The following is a 13,235-nucleotide window of genomic DNA, read 5'->3' as shown; positions in this document are numbered from 1 at the left end:
AGAACCGCTTTACAACTTTAATTAAAGTTATATGTTCAATGTGTGTGAAGACTGTCCCAGCCAGCAAACACCCTCCTGATCCCTCTTATTACACAGACTTGGAGCCTGTGTGACTTGGTCTCACATGTAGGATCCACCTGTTGTGGAGCATGTGCACCTGCCCTCTCCGTCTCATTTATACACAGTAAAATAGAGGAAAAGCATCTTTTGTCATCTCCGCATATCCGCCCATGGACACACCCAACAGCAGAAGAGCGGAAAGACAAAAGGGGGGGGGGGGCAGGACTTGGCATTCTGGCCTCACCCTATTACTTTTGTCTCCCCTGCAGGACTGGAAAGGCTTGAGTGACCGGATCAACCTGAACAGCATTAAATCCCCTCCTGACTTCACTGTCTGCCAGACACACACAGTGCCCGGGGAGAGGTGGGGAATTTGTTTTATGTGGAAACTACGAAACCACCCTGACAGGTTTCTGAGGAATCACTTCTCTGGAGACAAGTTGACCAGCTGTGTGTGTGTGTGTGTGTGTGTGTGTGTGTGTGTGTTTGTGTGTTTCCAGAGAAACTCTCAGTTGAGTGATAACACAAGATGACACACTGATCCTCACTGATCAGGACAGAAGCTGAAATTCATTGATTCTTCTGAAGCGCAAAGAGAAAGAAAAAAAACGCGCGCTTCTTTGATCGATTTGATGATTTACACTTATCACTACTAATCAGACATGAAGCTCCAAAAAAACACGCGGCCAGAGACGTGGAAGTTCGCTATGAAAACCCCAGAGAGAGAGAGAGAGAGAGAGAGGCAGACAGGCTGCTGTGTTTCCGCGGTGTTTCATGAACCGAGGTGGGAGCGCAGCGCGGCGCGGCGCGTCCTCCCCTCGCCGCGCCGTGCCGCACCGCGCCGCGCTCCCACCGCGTCGCTCCAAAATCCGCGTGTTTTCATGTCTTACCTTTGATGTAGGTGGATTTGTTGTCATCCAGCAGACTGGACGCGGAGACCCCCATGGTGCTGCTGCCGCGAGAGGATCCACAGGTAGGGTTCAGTCCTCAGGTACAAACACCGTCACATCGATCTGCAGCGGCAACAGTAAAGGAGGGAGGGAGGGAGGGAGGGAGGGAGGAGACACACGCCCTCCCTCTTCTTCCTCCTCCTCCTCCTCCTCCTCCACCTCCTCCTCTTCTGTACACTGTCATTCGCTGACGCTCAGCCAGAAAAGTCAGCTCGATTTTTTTTATCCCCAAAGGCGCCTGATAATCACCCATGATGCTCTGTGAGTTGAATTAGGGCTGAAGCTAATGTAATGTAACAGCCTGACTCCCTTCAGTTCATTTCCTCTGACAGTGAGTTAGATTAACACAAACGAACTAAATAAACTGTAATGATGAGACACTTGAATTTAAAAGTTATACTTCATTCATCCACTGAAATAACACGAACAACTTTAACTTCCAATTAACATGTTGCAATGTTCCCTTAAAGGGGAAATCCACTGATTTAAATCTGAAATTTATTTCACTGCTGCCAGGTGAATAATGAGTCCTCTGTGGAGTCATTCATTCAGTCATTTAATTAAATATGGCTTTTAGTCATTAGTCACTTTATTTTTTCACATATTTTATTGTAATTATGTTTAAATTGTATTCTATTCTATTTGACCTATTATATTATTGTATTTTATCTGCTCTTTTATTATCAATCTTTTTTTTTGTTTGCTAATGTTATTACAGCTTTTTAAATCAATTTTCTCATTATGTTTGTATCTCAGCTTTCTTACTTGATTTGTCCTTTTTTTCAGCGTATCAGTCATCTATGATCTGTGAAGCTCTTTGAACTGCATTAACCTGTGTGAAAAGTGCTATACGAATAAAGTTTGATTGATTCAAAGAACAGGCAGAACAAAAAGGACAACAGGAATATAAGAAGCAAAATAAATGTAATAAACATAAACCAAGAGAGATGAGAGATAAAAATGATATTTTAAATATCAGTATACAGTTTTACAGTTTAACTATCAAGGGCTCTTGATCTCGAAGGACATTTGTTGGACTATTTGCACACATGAATGTGACATTTACACAGTATAATAATCAAGAGATATGTGAACGTGAGTATTTTCAATTTAAAGGGAAATTTTTTTCCAAAACACACTCATGTGTGTGCGACACAGGAACAGAAAAAACACAAGGGTTCATTGATGTAAATGCACCTACCAGGTAAACATCTCTATTTTAATCTTAAAGTTAAAGTCTCTTTAACCTTTGGAGCAACAGGGTTTTTCCAGATAAGAAGTGTTTCAACTCTGCAGAGTTTGCTCAAGAGAATATCCCACAATGCAATGTGCTGTGGCGGTAGAATGTGTTACAGGATTTTCTCTTAACAGAACTGAACAAAGCATCATTTATTTAACTATGTACAATGTGAAATATCAGTCTGTCGCCTTACACACATACTTGTCAGTGAGTTTTCTTTTGTTGTCTGTTTTGGAACTGGTGTAAAAACCCAACTTCTCATTGATTCATGAGAATGAAATCTTTTCTTCCCACCAATGATGTTAATGCGACTAAAATAACTTTGCCAAGAGAAACATCAACCCTGATCACAGACTGTTTCAAGCTGTGGGTGTGAATTTTCTCAGTAAATAATAATTATAATAATGATAATCTTTAATTATAGAGCAAAAGTGCTTAAAAAAAAGCTGCAATAAATTAGGATAACAGGTTAAAATCGATAGGTTTAAAAGAGCAGAAAAACATAAAACAATTAGGTGTATAAAAACCCCCAAATTTTAAGAAGAGACCTAAAGGAGGTCACAGATTCACCTGACCTGATTCCCTCGGGCGGATCGTCCCAGAGCCTCGGGGCCCTGACTGTGAACACAGAAGAATCACAGAACATTCTGAGCAACCAGAGAAGCCAGCTAATAATTCAGTCTTTGCAGACAGATTTTTTATTATGTTTTTAAGACATTAAACAAATTAAAACAATAAAACAGCTAGAAAAAAAAACTTGTATTATAAGGATTTTCGAGAGAAATGAAATCGGAAATAAATAGAGACACTGTTGATAAACTGGGCTCAGGATCAGTTTGGTTTTGCAGTTTGAATAAAAATCCACATCAGTTTTGGTTTGATTAAAGAGTTTCTACTTTGTTCTAATAAAAGCTCGTCCAGAGCGAAAGCAGTTGGTAGTTTCTTTATGATGTCAGTGCAGTCAGAACTCGAGGGAACAGCAGGGGTGCAGTCAAACTGAGACAAACCAAGAACGGAATGATTTTCGTTGGTTGTCTCATCTCTGCTTGGTTCTCTCACACCGTCTTCTCTGTGCTCACGCTCGTCTGCGTGGCGGTGGCGTACGTGGGGACGCTGTACTTGGTGAGGACGGATTTAAACTGCTCCAGCGTGGCATCAGTTCGAACCCCCGTCGGGTCGAAGTGAGTCCGACTCACCCTGAAGCCGGCCTCTGTCAGGTACTGAAGGAACTTGTTCAACCTGTACAGAGAAATAATGTTAACATCACAACATGTTCCTGGGGTTTAATGTCTGTGTTCAAAGCTGAAGCACCTGAAATTTGATTTCAGCGATTTCAGTTTTCCTCCGGAATGTTAAAGGCTCGTTCTGGTGTTTGTCTTAGACCCAAACCAACAGTGTGTTCGTCTCTCAGCACTTTCTGATTTGCCTCTGTCTGTGACTCTCATTGGTTCCTTCTGAAGACACTTTAAAAAACACCTCACAAACATATTGTTTCACTTTTTAAAAAAGGCAAAAGTGCATTTATTGGCGACTATTTTCAGCAGCAGATTAATCCACTGTATTTATAAAATTTCTAAACCAGCTTTTCTAGTCTTAGCAACCACTGACAGAGCTTTACACTGCGAGTCACCCATTCACACAGCTATATATGCACATCTATATATACGGTGCGTCTTTATCACACATACACTGATGGTACATGTGGAGAAATTTGGGGTTCAGTCTTTTGCCCAAAGAGACGTTGCAGACTGGGGGAGCCGGGAATCGAACCACCCATCTATCGATTAGTGGACAACCTGGTCAACCGCCCTGACCCACAGCCACTTTGTGGCACAGCAGGAATCTGACATATCAGGCTTTGATACACACACAGTTCTTGTTAGCAGGAGACATTTGTTGGTTTGACCCATTAGCTACACTGCTCGTCACAGTGCAATCTGTGAAACCTCCACTGCACTGAAACAGCTCCAGCAGTGGGACACTAGAAACTGACCTCCTGTACAGTGGACTACAGGTCAGAGGTCACTTACTTGGGCATGTTCATGCCTCTGATGCTGTGGCGGTGGATGCTGTAGTAGAAAGGCGGGTGTTCCAGAGACGCATCAGACTTCAGCTTCTTCACTACGTTCCCAGAATCCTCTCCGGTCTTCCTCTTCCCTGCAGAGAAAAGACCGAATATTAAATCTGAACAGAAAAGTGGACACGTCAACCTCTGAAACACTGCTAAACCCACTGGTGTCTCCACCGTTACAAACTCACAATGTTGTTCAAATCCACAAAACTTTATTTTACGATCTAGTGGAGATTCTAAAGTTTTAAAAAGATACGAAATATCTGAGGTTGAATCTGGGGAATTGTGTGTAAAAAGATCTAAAAAAAAAAAAAAAGAAAAAACATTTTTTGTGATGATGCAGCCATAAAAAAAACAAAGTCTTAAAGGATAGCTGGGTCACACTGCCCTCCAGAGGACAGAGGTTAGAGCTACAGGAACAGTAACAGGTCTGTCCGAACAGGAGACCCGCAGTCAACCTCTCTGGTCTTGGGACACGTCCGTCCTGTGACCTGAACATTTCAGCTACGTACTGCAGAGAGAGACCAGTCAGTGCTTTGCAGAGCAGGCAGCCAGTGGAGCTGTTTGAGAGCTGGGCTGATGTGGTTAAATGCAGCTGCATGGTGTATGAGCTGAAGCTGTTGAATGGGTCTTACAGGAAGAACAGTAATAAAGAGCATTACAGTAATTAATCGTTTCTGTTTCTGAGCTGATGGAAGAATTCGGAGACGTTGCTGATGTGTGGATATACGTTCAGAGACTGGTTGCACAAAACCACTTAAGTTTTTTACTAAAGTAGGGTTTAAGTAGGCACTTAAGGTTTAATTTCTCCTTAACTGAGGGTCTCTTAAACGGTGTAGTCATGGAAAAAGTTAAGGCATTTGCAGCAGTGAAAGATTTTAAACACATTTGTGTGAGAAAATGTAAGAGACATAAGTTCTATGTTTTTAGAAAAAATCTCAGATGTTTTATTTGTACAAAAATAGTGTTGCTTAATTTTTTTTCCGGTATATTCGAAAACTAAGCAACTGAAAGTGTCTAAGCAACGAAGATAACTCCCAGGTTCTGGACTGATGACAGGAGAGGTTGGGGGACAGAGCTCATGTGGAGTTCTCCTTCTCTGGTACAAGAACCTCAGGTGATTACAGAGATTTATAAACAAGTGTGCGACTGACTCACCAGACTGATCAGGACCCGACTCCTCTCCGCTCTGTAAGGTCTTAATGACGACTCCACACTCCACTGCAGAGGGATCAAAATATTCTGTAAACACGTGTGTTAACATACAGAAATCAGACACACACACACACACACGTGTGCGTGAGGCTGGTGTTTTACCCTGGTTAGTGAGAGCGGACGGCCCGTGCACCAAAGACTTGAGGGTCGTGCACTCGGACTCGCAGATCAGAGTTTTGACGAGTGGCTGGATGTCGTCCATACTGTGCTGCACTGCCGCCGACAGCATCCTCCTCAGGAAGCCCGTGTTAAACAGAGGGCCGGACCTGCACATACACACATATCTGTAACTGTGCTACACCTGTGAACACACTCAAACATAATGTAATCCAACCCTAAAAACAAAGTCCTGCAAGTTAAGCATCTCCCTTGTTGCGTTCACATTTTTAGTCGGTGTGACTACAGATGGCGCCACAGTGAGGAGCTTTTCAAGCAGATGCAGCGCTTAGTAACCATACATACATCTCACTGAGGTGTGTGTGTGTGTGTGTGTCTGTGCAGTGAGGTTTACCATAACGGTCCCAGCTGCACTGCCGTCTTTCCAGGCAGACTTCCATGACAGTTACAGGGCAGCGTGTCTGGAAGAAACTTTGCATAGTTAACTTTCTGTTCTCCTCTGCAGAAAAACATCAACCTAAACAACAACAACAGGTCAGAGCTTCGTTCCGTGTTTTGACCATTTCACTTAATTAGCTACAGCTGACCAATGACAGGTGTCTTTATAGGCAGTGAGGCTGCCGGCCAAATGTTCACCAAACATGTCTACAGCTTGTAAAGACATTGTTAGTAATGTTTTAGTTATAATTAAAATTGCAGCTCTTGTGATATAAAAACTAGACCGTGTCAGCCATGATTCTAATGATGCTTATTATGCAGATTGGGTATCAGCCAGATAAATACATTTTAATGAGAAACTAACAGTCGACCTTGACTGGGAAACTGGAAGCGCACGTTTGTGGTGAGCTAATGTAAAATGACTTAATATTGTTTTTCTGTGTATTTTTCTGCACTTTTTGTCAAGAAGTGGTTTCAAAGCATCGCATGAATGAAGTAACTATGACTACATGTTTAATAAAGCTCGATGAAGGAGTACGACCCTGGTAAACAAGGTCAAACACACAGATGAACAGAATAATGAGGCACCAATGTCTCCACTACTAGTTGACAAGTGACTTTATGTATTGGAAACGTGTCGCGAGGCAAAAACTCAGATTGTGCTTCTCTAATAAAAACTATTCATCCTTCAGTCACGATGCAGCGGGGACTGTTTGTATAAGCACACATGTATCTGCTTGTAAAAAATCATACTACAGCATCACAGTTTTGCTTCAGCCAACTTTGCTACCAGCCTTCTGTAACTCACCGTCCACCATGTTTCCTAGTTTGAGGAAGACTCTCTCCTCACACCACTGGCAGTGGACCAGTTTCCGTAACTTCTTAACCGATTCATCAGCCTGCGTCGGTCCCCTGAGGACTCTCACCACCACCAGGACGAAATGCTCCAGCGCGACCGCTAGCAGCACCTCGATGCCTTTGTTACAGCGGGCCGCCGCTCTGCGACACACAGAGAAATCAGGATTAAGTGTCAGTTTCAGTGTCTGTCTCACATTAGGACACAGACATGAAGTGGCCTACCTTGCCACAGTGGCGATGACCATGCGAGCAGCCAGCTCTTTGTAGTACTCGGTGCGTACGATGTGACAGCCGTAGTGACGCAGGGTGACGTTGGGAGACTTGGAGTACAGGGAGCCGGTGTCTGTCGACGTCACAGAGATGATGCCCAGGTTACGGACATTTCTGAAGGCGGCGTCCAGGTAGTTCACTGCCGTCCCGAACGGATCCAAATGACTGATTAAATAAACACAAACAAGGTACAAGTGTGTTTCTCTTATGTTGCAGAATTTAAAACACTTCATGCATCAAGACTCGTGTCAAAGAACCTCAGCTTGTAAACCAGTGGAAACCCTCTTCTAGAAACAAGCTGCAATCAAAAAAATTACTAAAAGACTTAATTAATAGACTTGAAATAAACCTTTATCTTTCAACTTTAGTATACTTGAGACAGAACTGCAAAGACAGAGGCCAAATCTTCTCCCTCACATGTAGTCAAAAGGCCGCAGGTGCATGATGACGTTGGCGTCCATCTTAGCGACCTCCACCGCAGCGATGGGAACGCCCTCGACCTCGGCGCTTGCCCCGTCGGCCCCCCGGGGGCCTCGCGAGCCTCCATCCACCCGGATGTGGTTCAGCTGGCAGTTCTCTTTGATCATTTTGACACACGTGTCGCTGATGTCCGTTATGGTCACTTTGACCGCGTTGCGGAGGTGTTTCGCCCACTGGAGGCCCATGATCCCTGAGAGACGGACAGGAAACAGACAGCAGAGACGAGATGGAGGTTTAACTTTGTGGCGTGAGCGTCTGAAAGCAGAGTCCTCGTCCAACAGCGCGGAAGCAAAATGTACATTTAAGACTTTCTACTTCTTTAGAGAAGATGTGAAGCTTCCTGTTAGCCTGGTGATTCTTTTCTCTATTATCCAATATACATACAAAAACCTAATATGTGATATAAATTTGAATATATGTCCTTATATCATGATGTTGCCATATATGAATGTCACCTATAAGGAGATATGTACATATACTAAAAATATAAATTTTTATATCATCTAACATGTTGCAACAATCCATGTTGATATATATTTAATTTATATGTGTTTATATATGTTTTTCTTTTATATTTACACTTATGATATTAATATATTGACAGACTTTGAGATGGATATGTATGTACGTAAGACATACATAAACAGTCATATCTGTACGAGCTGGACATATATGTCAATGTATGAAATTGTTCCAATTTCTAACTGGTTTCATGTAGAATTTTTAAATATACTGTATGTACGCATGAAGAATAAGTAAAAAGTTTTGTGGTATGTTTTCGTGCCGTTTCGTTGCGACAGTCGGATCCGCACTGTCTTACCTGTGGCTCCAAAAGCGTCCAGACACTCGAGTGGGTTTCTCTCTTCAGCCAGAACAGCCAGCGAACAAAACACCAGCTGCCTGAGGCACAGACACACAAACACACTCAGCTCAGATGAGGATTAACGTCTTCACATGTGTGTGTGTGTGTGTGTATATCACGTGTCTGTATAACTTGTCTGGTGCTCACCTGTTGGTCTTCATCTTGCGGTTGAAGTAGGTGTCGCTCTTCTGCGGGGTGGTGTGGTTCGGGAGGAGCTGGACGTTTGTCCCGAGCTCTTTCATGATTTCATAAGCTTGACCCGACGGAGCTGCCGACACATTGATATCACACACAACCACCATCATTGCATCATTCATTTTTACCACGGTTTTGTCGCAACTGCGTTTGGTTTGGAACATTAAGTGTAACAACTTCCTCTAAATCTGGAGTCAACAGCTTTTTCATGCAGCTGAATCTTATTAATGTTGCTCTGAGTATTAAACCCTGAAATTTACGGAAAAATTGCATGAGGAGCTTAAAATTTTGCCATTTAAAAATGACATAAATTTAAAAATTGGTCAGAATAAACAAGGAAACTTTATACTTTTAGTTTGAATAAATCAACTTGTGCTTTAGGAAAGTGGTATGTTCACAATTTTTTGATACGTTAAAGATGTAATTAAGTGAGAAACTAATCAAGATTAGTATATATAGTAAAAAGATAGTAATAAGATAGTAAAATAAGTTTGTTTCAGCTCCTGTTGCATGCAACTTACGCCTGTGATACTTGGTTTTTAACTGTGTGTATGCACAGTTCTCATACTCATCTGTGAACTTTGTGTGTAGCATCAGGATTAAAAGGGTTTATCCACTAGGGGGGCGTCTGATTTTGTTCCAGACAACATCTTGTCTGATTTCCTTATACTGCTACAGTATGTTGTTTATATGTTGATCAGCTTCTTGTGCTGTGCTGGTGACGTTAATTACCCGGCTCTTCGAACGGTACGTCTGAGCTGCCCGAGTAGCTGGCCTCAGTCTCTCCTTTGTTGACGTGGCGCTTCAGGTGGCTGATCATGTCCGTCTTACGGGCGATGGTGACGGAGCAAACCACGCAGTGGTAGTGAGCCACGTGTCTCCCTGAGGCCTGCAAACAGGTTCAGAGACAAAACACAAAATGTGACAAAAACATAAAGCTTCACGGTAACAGGACAACGGACAGTGCACTCAAATCTCGATATCAATCTAACTAGTGTCTAGTTTCCTAATGTAATGTACCTGTAATATGTTGTTGTAATTTAGCAGTAACTGAAAGTGTCTAATTACACAATTAAACAGTCTCCAATTATTTTCTGCTGTTACTTTGAACGTTTTGTCTTTTAATCCTGCTGTTAATTACAAGAAAAAGTCAGAATAAATAAATACTTACTCCTGTTAAAATGGATCTTCTGTTATCTTTACAGTTATTACAGTTTTAACCCTTTTTTAGAACATTCCACAGAAAGCAGGAATTTAATTGAATTACCTGCTTCTTACAAAATTAATTGATGGGTTCCTACTAAATGTGCTGTCCCAGAATTTCTATTTTCCTTACAATAACACATTACACATAACATTACACAATTCTTCCCAAGAAACTTAAAAAAAAAAAAGAAAAAAAAAAAAAAAGAGGAAATCAAGCGGACATGATCCTGATCCTGCTCGGAGCTGCGGTGGTAACGTGATCTGCAGACAGTTTGTGTTGAATCTCTCACCTGATCTCCACTGAGGCTGGGCTTCAGGTTTCTGCAGGGCAGGTGACAGATACACATCCTCTGGCCTGTTAAACATCGAGGGTCAAAGCTCAACACTTACGTCGTTTGAATTAGGATTTGATGAGCAGCTTCATGTTAAGACTGAATAACTGACACAGTAAAGCCCACTTTCACACAAACTTCTATGTTTTTACATGTTAATACAATTTCTGATGTTCCAGATCTGTGCAAGACCTCTGCAGAACATGGCCAAAAGTATGTGGACTCTCTTGTCTGTGTGCTGTTCTTATGGTTTGGCCCCTGAGCTAAGCGTGCATTATTAAATGTATAAAAAGGGTTAAAAAAAAAAAAATGGCAGTTAGTTTACACCCATGTGAAAAAAAATTAGATTCAGAAATTGCTCAATGAACAATGAACTAATTATAAAAATATCTGTCAATGATCTGGGTGGTTGTCATTACGTTTTGCTTATGTACAGCCCTGTATATTAGCTTATGCTTATGTGGACCCCTGTCCACATACTTTTGGGCAGTTTTTCCTAGTTTGATCCAGGTCTCCTAGTCCCGCTGAAGAGAAAAATGAATGCTGCAGCATACAGTGATATTTCAGACAACAGTGTTTCAACATGATATTGCCCCTGTGCACTGAACCAGCTGCACAAAGAAATAGTTTTTCCCAGTTTGTTGTGGAAGAGCTTGACTGGTCTGCGCGGAGAGTGGAGCGTGTCGACGTGCTTCATCTTCCTACCTTCAAACTCCACGTAGACTTTCCAGTGCAGGTTCTGCAGGTGTCGGCGGAGTTTGTGGCTGTAACAGGCTTTAAACTTCTCCTCAGGACACAGAGGACATGACTTTCGCCCCGCTGGAGAGTGAAAACACAAAATCAACGGGGCTGCAATTATTTTCATTATCGATTCATTCGCAGATTTCTTGATTAATCATTTGGTCTATAAAATGTCAAAAAATAGTGAAGATAGTTGAGTTTTCTAAAAACAAATATGACGTCATTTTTTTCTGTCGCCTTGTGACAGCATCAGACTAGTTCATCTTTGGTATTTTTGCTTGAAAAACGACTCAATGTGTCATCTAATTCCTCGCCTGTGTCATCTAATCTCATTGCTGAAGATTTGGTGAAGAACTGAACTCACCCCCATTCAGGTCAACCAGCATCTCAAGGCCCTCCAGCTTAGTTTGGATGGAGATGTGTCTCTCTGTCAGTAGAAAAGGAGAATGGGAACTTGTTATGCTATTATCAGAAAAACTTTTGTCTGTAAATGTCTATCTTTAAAGTTTTAGACCACTGTCCACGTGAACAGATCGACACACACAAAGAGCTTTTATGAAATCACCGGTGGTTGTAGTCGAGGGTCTGGCGTCATTATCTGCAGCAGCTTCAGTCTCTGCAGCTTGGTCACCGGCTGAAGGTGCATCTCCACCATCGCCACCTTCAGAGACAGAGAGGCTCTTTTTGAATATTTTATACTGAGTACATCAACTCCAGGTTCTCAGCAGCATAGTTCATTAAATGTAAAACTGTGGAGTGGAGCTGGACTTCTTCAAACCAGCTTCTATCCTTCCACTTCAAAAAGCTGCAGTTTGAAAAATGTACTGAGTGGACAAAAAAAATATTGACATCTTATTACTCAGGAATGAAAAAGTGAAAAAACATGTTTTGGTGCAAACACAACTAAACAGTCTCTATTATGGCTGGATCACATCTTGGCAGTGTGCTCTGTCAGAGGTTGTCTGAGTTCAGCCAAGTTGACTTGTACCGATTTCATTTCATTGTTAAAATTACAAAAATAAAATAATTAATTCTTGACAAATGACACCTGTAACTGGTGGTTGTTGACATGATAAATTACTTTGGTTATTATTTGTCTGTCAATCTTGTTGATTAGTAATTTTCTGATAGGACAAAACATATCAAATATCTTTAAGGACTTTGGTGGCTCTGTGGGAATTTGACTGTTTGTATATAAATAAATAAATAATGTTGTAGTACAATTATTACATTACATGGCATTGCAAAGGAGGCCGTTAAACTGTATTCAAATAAAGTTGTATCAAATATAGTTTTAACTGTTATATGAACATAATAAAGGTGAAAGTTAAGAATATATTTTTCTCACAATCTTCAATTTCCGGGCAGTTTTCAAAGGTTAGCTGAGGCTGGTTAGTTGCCTTTCCTTTTGTTCTACAACTAAACCCGTCGTGTGCTGAGGCCAGCAGCTCGGTGATGGTTAAACCGGTAATAAACGGACAGTTTGGAGTGTCCAAACTGAGCGGCTCTGCGGTCCTGTAGCGCAGCTCCGTGATGAGACCGTGTCATCTGAAACTGTCGTACAGCCCAGTGTAACACCCCGACAAAGCCTATGCGAACAGACTGTCACAAATGTAGATAGCCGGTGACTACGACGGTTCGGCTCAAACTAGCTCCAGCCCTTTTGTCCCTGTTGTTGTTGACTATTTAGGTCCTATGGCGGAGCTCCGTGGTGAGGCCCTCGTTCAGTTCAGCAGTTGCAAACTCAAATTCTCCGTGAATTCACTGTGCAGCTCATGGTGATGAGTAAACTACGATTAATGCTGCACTTCAGCGTCCAAAAATCCGAGTTCAAACGAGAAACTAACGCTTTTTACTTACGTTTGATATCGACGTCCTCCTGGTGTAGCTGGGAAGCGTTCGCCTCTTTGAGCTCCGCCATTACTAACTACAGGAATATACGCAGGAAACGTTCTGTCCTACGTAGTTTACTCAAACTGCGTAGGTTTTAAAACGTAGCTGTTAAGTACCGGTACGTCGCTCAGTTTAACAGTAAAAAGAAACCGCAACTAAAAGCGTATTAAGCACATAAGACAATGAAATACATGTAAATAACTTACATGTAAATAACTTATGTATTCAGAGTAAATAAAATACAGTTAATCATATTTTGTATATTTTGTATACAAAATATTTTGTATACAAAATATGATTAACTATT

General features: G+C 41.7%; 2 protein-coding genes across 3 annotated transcripts in view; both read right to left on the bottom strand.

Moving 5' to 3' along the window:
- Nucleotides 1-1,081, bottom strand: part of niban1a (niban apoptosis regulator 1a) — a 36,832-nt gene extending 35,751 nt beyond the window's left edge. The window contains exon 1 of the mRNA XM_023428695.2: nucleotides 951-1,081. Coding sequence (XP_023284463.1) covers nucleotides 951-1,005 — 55 coding nt within the window. The 5' untranslated portion in view covers nucleotides 1,006-1,081. The remainder of the gene's footprint in view (nucleotides 1-950) is intronic.
- A 1,838-nt stretch (nucleotides 1,082-2,919) lies between these two features.
- Nucleotides 2,920-12,962, bottom strand: trmt1l (tRNA methyltransferase 1-like). Of its 2 annotated transcripts, XM_023429007.2 has the most exons (16): nucleotides 12,896-12,962; nucleotides 11,601-11,696; nucleotides 11,400-11,462; nucleotides 11,000-11,113; nucleotides 10,253-10,317; nucleotides 9,489-9,645; nucleotides 8,709-8,829; nucleotides 8,520-8,599; nucleotides 7,637-7,889; nucleotides 7,172-7,384; nucleotides 6,900-7,090; nucleotides 6,048-6,114; nucleotides 5,639-5,802; nucleotides 5,480-5,542; nucleotides 4,281-4,407; nucleotides 2,920-3,489 (listed from the first exon to the last, which is right to left on the bottom strand). In XM_023429007.2, the coding sequence occupies exons 1-16, from the start codon at nucleotides 12,954-12,956 to the stop codon at nucleotides 3,306-3,308; spliced, it is 2,019 nt and encodes a 672-aa protein (XP_023284775.1). In that variant the 5' UTR covers nucleotides 12,957-12,962; the 3' UTR covers nucleotides 2,920-3,305. The 2 variants fall into 2 exon arrangements, with proteins under 2 accessions (XP_023284775.1, XP_087036158.1); XM_087180032.1 differs by having other exon boundaries at nucleotides 5,480-5,802.
- Nucleotides 12,963-13,235: the final 273 nt, after the last annotated feature.

The sequence above is a fragment of the Seriola lalandi genome, unplaced genomic scaffold, assembly GCF_002814215.2.
Source record: "Seriola lalandi dorsalis isolate HSWRI2012SDOR001 ecotype SW California unplaced genomic scaffold, Sedor1 jcf7180002054885, whole genome shotgun sequence".
Classification (NCBI taxonomy): Eukaryota; Metazoa; Chordata; class Actinopteri; order Carangiformes; family Carangidae; genus Seriola; species Seriola lalandi.
Note: the sequence above shows the minus strand (reverse complement) of the source record. Positions and strands in the feature narration are given on the sequence as shown.

Coding starts and splice junctions, on each gene's coding strand:
- trmt1l (XM_087180032.1), bottom strand. CDS start 12,956: ATGGCGGAGCTCAAAGAGGCGAACGCTTCCCAGCTACACCAGGAGGAC. Junction 9,646..10,252: donor CCAGCCTCAGTGGAGATCAG/GTGAGAGATTCA, acceptor ACCTGTTTGCAG/GCCTCAGGGAGACACGTGGC. Junction 3,490..4,280: donor AGAGGCATGAACATGCCCAA/GTAAGTGACCTC, acceptor TTCTCTGTACAG/GTTGAACAAGTTCCTTCAGT.